The sequence below is a fragment of the Cibotium barometz genome, chromosome 4, assembly GCF_041138505.1.
Source record: "Cibotium barometz isolate CiBa-2024 chromosome 4, ASM4113850v1, whole genome shotgun sequence".
Classification (NCBI taxonomy): domain Eukaryota; kingdom Viridiplantae; phylum Streptophyta; class Polypodiopsida; order Cyatheales; family Cibotiaceae; genus Cibotium; species Cibotium barometz.
The window spans coordinates 35,244,305-35,253,862 of record NC_141049.1 but is presented as its reverse complement, the minus strand read 5'-3'; the positions used below and the strand labels follow the sequence as shown (position 1 = coordinate 35,253,862).

General features: G+C 42.0%; 1 protein-coding gene across 2 annotated transcripts; it reads right to left on the bottom strand.

Annotated features, from left to right (window-relative positions):
- Positions 1-4,806: 4,806 nt before the first annotated feature.
- On the bottom strand, positions 4,807-9,183 carry LOC147639196 (B-type cell cycle switch protein ccs52A-like). Of its 2 annotated transcripts, XM_086788289.1 has the most exons (10): positions 8,303-9,183; positions 7,344-7,466; positions 7,155-7,259; positions 6,559-6,738; positions 6,406-6,468; positions 5,894-6,088; positions 5,703-5,804; positions 5,496-5,558; positions 5,347-5,415; positions 4,807-5,263 (listed from the first exon to the last, which is right to left on the bottom strand). In XM_086788289.1, the coding sequence occupies exons 1-10, from the start codon at positions 8,924-8,926 to the stop codon at positions 5,210-5,212; spliced, it is 1,578 nt and encodes a 525-aa protein (XP_086644415.1). In that variant the 5' UTR covers positions 8,927-9,183; the 3' UTR covers positions 4,807-5,209. The 2 variants fall into 2 exon arrangements, with proteins under 2 accessions (XP_086644415.1, XP_086644408.1); XM_086788282.1 differs by having other exon boundaries at positions 5,496-5,804.
- Positions 9,184-9,558: the final 375 nt, after the last annotated feature.

The following is a 9,558-nucleotide window of genomic DNA, read 5'->3' as shown; positions in this document are numbered from 1 at the left end:
ATGGGTCGTGTAGCAACATAGGCAAGGCACTCTTTTACTTGTGGTTCATTGGTTTTATTATTACATTGTTCGGATACTAACGTAGATGAATAAGTTATGGATCTAGATAAGCTTGGCAAGAGGTGAATAAGTTATGGATCTAGATAAGCTTGGCAAGAGGTGAAGTGCCAAATGCACCATTGCGACATAATAATCTACCTAGTCTGGGTGTAATGACCCCAATCCAAATGAATTTTCCAGGTATGATTTGGTAATGATAATGTAGTGTATATGTGTGGTGCATGCACTTACAAAATCTATGCTTTATAGAAGTGTCTTCTTGTACAGCCTCAACAGTAGTCCTTAGTGTTCCAAGTGAACATCAAAGTGCTAGTTCATCTACTGTTATAGAAGCCTCAGTGCTAACAGGTGTAATAATCAATTATGACCACATGTGAAAGGATTGTAAAGGTGTGTCTTTTATATCTTGTAATGACAATTAATGTATAACTCTTCTTAACATGGTGTGGCAGGACATGATTCTACAAAGATGAGTGAATTTCTTGGGGATCCTTTGAAGATAAGCCATGCAATTCGGAACCAGGAGTGTCCACAAGAGCTAGTACGTCTCTTTGTTGATATGTTGCAAATGGTCAAAGAGGGAGATAATACCTTTAATGTTAAAGGTGTCAATACAAGCACACCGTGTGATTATATTGTAGTGAGGTTGCCCACATAAGGTTCTGTTTATGGGTACCCCGATGACATTGTCCTGCCATGGAATCTCTACACATGTGAGTGATGAGACGATTTTTCTTTCATTAAGACCTTAAGTGTTGTTGTGTATATGTTGTGTGTATATCATTCTTACGTTTTTTGTGTATGCCACGTATATGGAGAGGAGCCTTTATTGCTTCAGATGATTTGTGAGACCATCTTAAACGACAATGGCTCTATTATTGTCATCGGTACTAGGTATCAAGTGGCAACCATTATAGCAGCACAGGCCAAGAAATCTAACTTCTCCTTAGACACCTTGGTGAATGTGCAGTGTACAACGCACATTGGAAAGGCGTTTGGACAAGAGGTAAGCAACACAAGAGGTCTTGATGAAGATTTCATTGTAGTGCAATAAACATATTCATTTGTGAATATTCAAGTAATTGGATTTAGCAAATGTTTATGATTATGTCATGATCTTATTTTTCATATGAAAAAAGAGAGAAAGAGAGTGAGAGCAATGCATGTTGGGGTTTTGCAATAAGATATCATTGATAGTTGTAACAATGTTTATGTGCAACATGTTGTACAGAGCAACATTGCACTAAGGTAGTATTAAGTTTGTATACTCGAGGATCTATACGCAAAACATGAGTTAAGTGTATTGTGTTGAGAAATGAGAAGGCAATATAGAGAGAGGAAGAATAGAGAGAGTAAAGAAAAAGAGAAGGACAACCGAGAGAGAGAGGGGGGGGGAGCAAGAGCAAAGACAAGGGTAGAGAGAGAGAGAGAGAGAGAGAGAGAGAGAGAGAGAGGGGGGGGGGAGGGAGGATAGAGAGAGTGAGCAAAGAGAAGGACAGAGAGAGAGAGAGAGAGAGAGAGAGAGAGAGAGAGAGAGAGAGAGAGAATGATAGAGAGAGTGAGATAGGGAGGATAGAGAGCTAGCAAAGAGAGAGAGAGAGAGAGAGAGAGAGAGAGAGGGCCAAGAGAAGGAAGAGAGAGAGGGAGGCGGGAGGATAGAGAGTGAGTAAAGAGAAGGATCTCTTAGAGAGAGTGAGATAGTGAGGACAAAGAAAGTTAGCGAAGGAAGAGAGAGAGGGAGGCGGGAGGATAGAGAGTGAGTGAGTAAAGAGAAGGATCTCTTAGAGAGAATGAGATAGGGAGGACAAAGAGAGAGAAGGATAGAGAGAGTGAGTAAAGAGAAGGATAGGGGCGATACACATAGTAAGTAAAGAGAAGGATAGAGAGAGTGAGATAGGGAGGATAGAGAGTGAGTAAGGAGACGGATAGACAGTGGGATAGGGAGGACAGAGAGTGAGCAAAGAGAGAGAGAGAGAGAGAGAGAGAGAGAGAGGTGGATAAGAGGTAAGAGAAGGATACATAAGAGGTAAGAGAGAGAGAGAGAGAGAGAGAGAGAGAGAGAGGAGGAGGAGGAGGAGGATATAGAGAGCGCGAGCGAGAGAGGCGGATAAGAGTTAAGAGAAGGATACATAAGAGGTAAGAAAAGAATACAGAGAGAAAGAGAGAGAGAGAGAGAGAGAGAGAGAGAGAGAGAGAGAGAGGGGGGGGGAGGAGGGAGGGAGGATCGAGAGAGGGATAGATGATAAAGAGAGGGATGGTAGATAGAGAGAGTGAGCAAAGAGACAGATATAAAGAGAGAAGAGCAACAAAAAGACGTGAATGTTGGTTGGAGAGAGGAGAGGAGAGGAAGGGACGATGGTACTAGATAGAGGGAGAAAGGAAAGAGTAAGGTTGGTGGTGGAGGGGGTTGGGCTGGGCAGTGGTGGCCGGAGATGGTGGTGGCAATAGTTAGAGAGAGATTGTTCAAGTAAAGAGAGGGCAACCAAGAAAAGCTCCCTCCCAGTGAGCTCCCTTGGTGACCATCCCCCACACTACTATTTTAATCTTACTCCTTCCCATCTTTTCTCTACCATTGGAGCTTGATCAAACCTTTGTCTAACTTTTTATTGTGCTTCCTCATCAAAAAGCAACTATGACTATGAACACTAGAACTTCTAAGTATATGCTTCTAGGATGTAGGCTATGCACCACCCTACTCTTTTAATCTTATTCCTTCCCTTCTTTTCTCTACCATTGGAGCTTGATCAAACCTTTGTCTAGCGCTTCCTCTTTCCATGAGGGAAACACCCAACAAGAATGTATACCATTGGAGCTTGATTAAACCTTTGTCTAGCTTTTTTTATGCTTCCTCTTGCTAGAAAGGAAACACCCAACAAGAATGTATACTGCAACTTTTGTCTAGCTTTTTTATGCTTCCTCTTGCCAAAAAGGAAACACCCAACAAGAATGTTTACTGCTGCTAGAAAGGAAGCACCCAACTAGAATGTATACTTCTTTCCAAGTCTTTCAATGCTTCTTTTCAAGCTTCAAGAAGAGTCAATCATAAGTTAAATCATGTACCTCTATGTGAGCTTATGACACTCAACAATATCATACAACTCTTTGCACAACCTTCTATGCTATTTAACTCAACCAATCATAAAGCATATGTCACGACCTTCACTTATTTAGAGTGTATCAACTACCTAGTTGTTACATTGAAGCAGTCAAGTTTTCACAAGCTCCTAGTGAAATAAGAAGAAATATTTGGAAAAATAAGGTGATAAGGAGACACTACAAGCCTTGGATAAATTTCTAAACAAAATAAAATTCAAGATTCAAACAAAAAATGCTTGACCTAGTATAGGAATCTAAAACCTTGTTGGAATCCCAAACATTTCCCATTCCCTAGCTCTTTTTCAAATTAAGTTACTACATGATCTTTTTATAACTCCTTTTTGAATTGGCATGATTCCCAACTTTGTAATCTTTTCTCCCTTACTTGCATTCATAAGGTTAAGTTGCACTAAGTACTAATCATGAGGTGGACTTTATTGGTGAGTCATCTAAACAAAATCAAATTCAAGATTCAAAACAAAAAATGCTTGACCTAGTATACGAATCTAAAACCGTGTTGGAATCCCAAACATTTCCCATTCCCTCACTCTTTTTCCAAATTAAGTTACTACATGATCTTTTCATAACTCCTTTTTGAATTGGCATGATTCCCAACTTTGTAATCTTTTCTCCCTTCTTGCATTCATAAGGTTAAGTTGCAGCAAGTACTAATCATGAGGTGGACTTTATTGGTGAGTCATCCCCCATTGCCCCACGTGTCCGGAGCTAAAAATGCTTGACCTAGTATAGGAATCTAAAACCTTGTTGGAATCCCAAACATTTCCCATTCCCTCACTCTTTTTCCAAATTAAGTTACTACATGATCTTATTATAGCTCCTTTTTGAATTGGCATGATTCCCAACTTTGTAATCTTTTCTCCCTTACTTGCATTCATAAGGTTAAGGTGCACAAGTACTGATCATGAGGTGGACTTTATTGGTGAGTCATCTCCAGTTGCCCCATGTGTGTCCAGAGCTAAAAAATCACTTGCTTTGCATGGAATAACTACTGTTTGTCAACACAAATCCCTCAGTTGTAACCATTCCAAAAGGTTTTTTATTGGCGGAAAAGAGTTCATGTTTTTTATTGGGGGAAAAGAGTTCTAGAATGCACCTTTTGCCAATATTTGATTTTCCCTCAGCAAACTCTTTCCAACACTGGGGGTGGGCAAGTTGGGGAGGGCTACATTGCTTCGAACATCACAACACACAAAGCATTCACAACGAAGGCTTCAAAGCTTAGAATGTCACAACACACAGCATTGGTTGGCGAGCTGGGTAAGGGCACAATGGTTAGAAAACCACATCAGAACAAGTGTGGCCTTACAAAAATCATATATTGCCAAGCTGTCAATGAAGAACTTGCGCAGCACCGCTAAGCTAGTACGACACTGCCACCATGATGCACCCTCAATCATGGTGACAGTGTCATACTAGCTTAGCGGTGCTGCGCAAGTTCTACTCAAATCCTACTCACATATGCCACTATGTGACTAACCCTGCATGATGGCATGCTGGTATCAGTTTTGACAATTATGGCCCATGTTGAGTCAAATGTACAGTTGTCCTCCTCCCCTCTTCTTTCAAAAAACAGTAAGTATGGAGTTTTAAAACTGACGCAACAGAGGGTGGGAGGGGTGGGAGTAGTACCATCAGAAAGAATTTCCAGCGTACATTACATGGTAGAAAGAATGTATCAGGGTACAGTTACATGACAGTGTGAGAGGATTCTGTAAAAATAGCCCCATCCTACAAATATGTTGACGATGTGCTTGTGATGAGTCATGGGGAAGAGAATGAATGTGTGTATGTTTTGTGTGGCTCTAAATCTGTAGGTGCACACGCTTACAAAACGTTTACTGAGTTGAGTGCCTATATAAATAGGCCCTGTATATGGCAAGACTTACATACCGTACCCTTCTTTTCCCTCTACTTTTCAAGAAATTTGCAGAAGAAAAATAAAACCCAACCAGACCCACTAATAATTTACAACATTTGTTGTGGCGGCGGCAATGTTCCCATTAATGTGTATGTCTGCCCTGGAGACCACCAACTATCTTATGTGTGTACGCCCTAGAGACCAAAGTCCAGTGTCACGAACAGCACTCTACGAACGTTGGATTGGGATATTAGCAACCATGACAGAAATCATTAATGTCAGCAATGGCAACATAAAGGAGCCAAACTCACCTGAGACTTCGGAGATGGAAAAACTGTCCAGAATCTAAGAGTCTCATCACCTGCACCGGTGACAATCGTCTGCCAAAACAAAACACTGTAAATCAAGCCAGTAACCAAGCCTGTTAAGAACGCTTGACAAAAAGATGGATCCAACATACCTGACCGTCCGGTGAAATTGCAAGATAAAGTACTCTGAAAGTATGCCCTGTCAGTGTTGCTAGCTGCACATATAAAACACAGGTATTAAAAAAATAATGCTCAGCAAATGCATTCAAGTAGAGATCCTTCATATATACATACATACATACATACATACATACATACATACATACATATATATATATATATAAGTTCTTAGAGCTTGCCTTTGACATAGCCGGATAGCGCCAAACAATTATCTGGTTTTGAGAGTATCCGTGAGTGCTGACGAGTTCATTGACATTCTTTGACCACACGAGATTGCAGACCTGCATAGAAGTCCAAAGTAAGATCCACAAAAGCACTTCATTATATAAATTTATAAAAATGAGAGCATTGAATCCCAACCCAACTGTACCTGACTTCCAGTGTCCACACAGTTTAAGTGTGTATTTGTTGCTGTATTCCAAAAGCGTATACACCTATCAGCCGTACCACCACCAGAGGCTAGAAGCCCATGCTGATGAGGAGACCAAGCAATCGCTTTCACAGCAGCAGTATGCTCACTGAACCTCAATATAGGTTGCGTTCCTTGCTGACCCCATACAAGTAGCTGAAAGACACAAACTATTATCAATAATATTGGGGCACAAGGAGACACCTAATTGCAAAGAGTTTCCTGAGTCCTGACATGTCAAACAACTGCCCATAAGCCAGGCACCCAATCATGGCTGCCTGTTAGGCATGGGTGGGGCTGGGCAGGCGGACGGGCCCACCCGACGTGGGAAGATATATTTCAAGGCCCTTGGTTTCATCAAAACCATCGTGTTGTTTGAAGTAAAAGCATAGAAACCCTGCAAAATACACCCACCCCCTCCCCCCCCCTCAACAAGCTTTTATTGAAGCTTCAACCAAACTAAACCTCAGTACCTGATTGTCATTGCCACCTGATGCAAGTTCACGGTCATCATATGACCATTTCAGTCCACATACCTACAAACAGAAAAGCAACTCATGAATCAAAGACAGCATAGCAGCTTCTCCATCAAAGGGACAAGAAAATCAGCACATTTTGGAGCTTACTTCAGACTTGTGTCCAGCAAGTTTACTGACAAAATCTTCTTGTACACGGATGTCCCTTTGCAGAATGCTGCGATCACGACTGCCAGATGACAAGATATTGGAGCTCCACGCTAAAGTCCCTACCCGAGTCCTGTGACCTCCCATCGTCCTTACTTTTTTGCAACGTGCTGCATCCCAGATCTGCAAACAAGCATAAACCATCAGGCAAGGGCAGTAATAAAATTATAGAACCTTAAAAGAACACTTGCACAACGATATCCAATCCACCTTCATATTGCAAGCATTCAAGTAAACACATATACCGACTCACACAGGCATGTTCACATATGCCCCACAGTCCCACACGCCTCCCACACATACACGTTCACCACAAGGCACACACACACACACATTTACTACATCAATTATACCTGCACAAACAAATCAAGTTTTGCCAGTGCAAACTTTGTGACTTGTAACATTTGCCTTCAAATGCAACATACACAAATTGCACATGCAATCCATGTACCATTGCCAGAAGCATAGGACGCATAAATAATAGTCACGCAAGAAAATAAGAAAACATTATCCAATTCAAGGTTTCAGCAATAGCATACCTGCACCTCCCCAAGGTTCGTGCCGACTGCCAAGTAGGTCCCCCTTTGGGTCCACCCAACTGAGCAAACAGTGTCACTTGGACCTAGATCACATAGTTTTGTTACCTGACATTGATAAACTTCAAGTGTGATTGCGCTTCACCCAAAAAAAGAAAGAAAGAAAGAAAGTAGTCAGAAGATTGTTTATACCTTGCTAGTGCAAGCACTCCAAAGGTAGACACATGTGCCCAAGCCTACTGATAGCACATTATGTGACGACCAATCTACTAAATTGAGATAGAAATCATCTTGCAGAGCTGGGGCATCAAGTACCTGCCATCAAATCAAATATCATATGACATGAATACCTGAAAACCATACGAAAACAAATAACTGATTCACATTCTTCCCATGCAGCATGACAGGCAGAGGTTTTAAAAAAAGTCATATACACTCCATAAAAGCCAAAACAAAAACGAACAATTTGGCCCCTGCAGGTATTACATTATTCCAACTAATTTTCTGAACTAATATTTGACACCTGCCTTGCACATCCGAACCATCAATGAATAATATGCAGAATGGGCATTCATGCAATAAACAGAGCTAACCCACATTCACCCAACAAAGTTTTCCATCATGTTGTACAAAAGCAATTACAATCACAGTTGGAGATGTGTGTTGTTCTAATTTATTAAAAGTGCAGGGCATCATAAAGCTTGCATTTTCGTAACCATAAAATAGAAAAAACTCTACATTGTCTGCACTCTCTCTCTCTCCCCATTAATAAGCCTTGCCCTATATCATCAATTTATTCGTGAAAGAATAAAGGTAAAGAAGGAGGGTTTTGTGATAAAGAATGAGGGTTTTATGATCAGGATCCAAAGCATCTGGTTCTCCAAAACACCTCTCCCTCCTCCTCCTTTAGTGCCATAACATGGATCATATATGAGCGGCTGGCTTGGCTATGACGTTAAAAACTCGTCTCTTTCACACACACACACACACACACACACACACACACATATACATACACCATCCATAAACAAATCCATATATAGATACACTATTTAATTCATGCTTTTCTCTGTACATTCATCTATACTGAGTTCATCCATCCATCCATCAATGTTTTGAATATTTAGTGACCCATCCATGCATTCAAATACCTTGTAAGGAGAGCGAGGTATTTTGCGAGGGGCCTTTCTGGGACTAGTGATGGTTCCAGAGAGAGCTCCATCACCACCAACAGGAGAAAGAGAATAAGGCGATTCAGGCTTCGGATTGGAGCCAGCTGCAGTCTTGAATCTGAACATGTTCTTGCTGGGGCTCAGGGGGGAGCTCCTTGTTAGCTCTCTGGAAGCCACGGCCATGGCTTTCTCAGGGGTGGAAGGGGAAAGGGACCCCATTTCTGCACCAAAAAGCTCTGTTCTGAGAAGCATGGAGTAGACCGCGGCTCCATCTTCGCGGCCGCCGCCCTCGCCATTGCTCGCATATGCAGAAGAAGAGGGCGACTTGTCCTGCAGAGCGAAGCTACTGAGGTTTGAACCTGACCTGCTCGGTATGAAGCGGTCGCTGTAGGAGGTCCGGGAAGGGGAAGGGCTGCCCCCGCCGCTGCTGCCAAACCCTGACCCTAGGCCTAATTTGGCCTGCTGCTGCTTCAGAGGCGATGGAGGCGCAAGCGTGGTGGTGTCCACGCGCAGGGAGACTCCTTGGGGTAGGTTGAGGCGGGGTGTTCTGGTGGCTCTGCCGGAGGAGGAAGGGATAGCATTCCCTGCTGCATTCCCCTCCATGAAAACCCACAAAATACTCACAGAATTGCAGAGAGAGGCGTAGCATCAGAGATTTGTGATGAGAATGAGTCCGGGGGAGAGAGAGAGAGAGAGAGACAGCGTGTGTGTGTGTGTGTGTGTGTGTGTGTGTGTGTGTTGGGGGCGTGCGCGTGTTCAAAAAAGGCGATTCCTCTTTAGCTTCCCCCACACACAGAAAACACTTCCAACGTCTCTCTCTGTGCATGTAACTCTGTGCACCTTTACCTGCCTTCTTACCCCTTTTCTTTTATGGCAGTTATATATTAGACACTGCCACACAAATATATTAAGGTAGAGGGGCCTATTAAAAAATACTAGCTACAATAAAACATTGTATTAAAAAAAAGCAGTTATATATTAGACACTGCTTTATATTAAGGTAGAGGGGCCTATTAAAAAATACCAGCTACAATAAAACATTGTATTAAAAAAAGAAGTTATATATTAGACACTGCCACACAAATATATTAAGGTAGAGGGGCCTATTAAAAAATACCAGCTACAATAAAACATTGTATTAAAAAAAAGCTGAGGTCTCCCAATTTTTGTGTGACATCAGAGGGTGGGTTGGTTTTGATGGTTATCAAGAGTGACCGTGGGAAAAAAAATGATAA

Excerpts from the sequence above, each read along its gene's own strand:
- LOC147639196 (XM_086788282.1), bottom strand. The coding sequence starts at position 8,926 with ATGGAGGGGAATGCAGCAGGGAATGCTATCCCTTCCTCCTCCGGCAGA. Across the intron at positions 7,467-8,302 it reads TACCTCGCTCTCCTTACAAG|GTACTTGATGCCCCAGCTCT; the intron begins GTATTTGAATGC and ends ATTTGATGGCAG. Across the intron at positions 5,416-5,495 it reads CAATTTCACCGGACGGTCAG|ACGATTGTCACCGGTGCAGG; the intron begins GTATGTTGGATC and ends TTGTTTTGGCAG.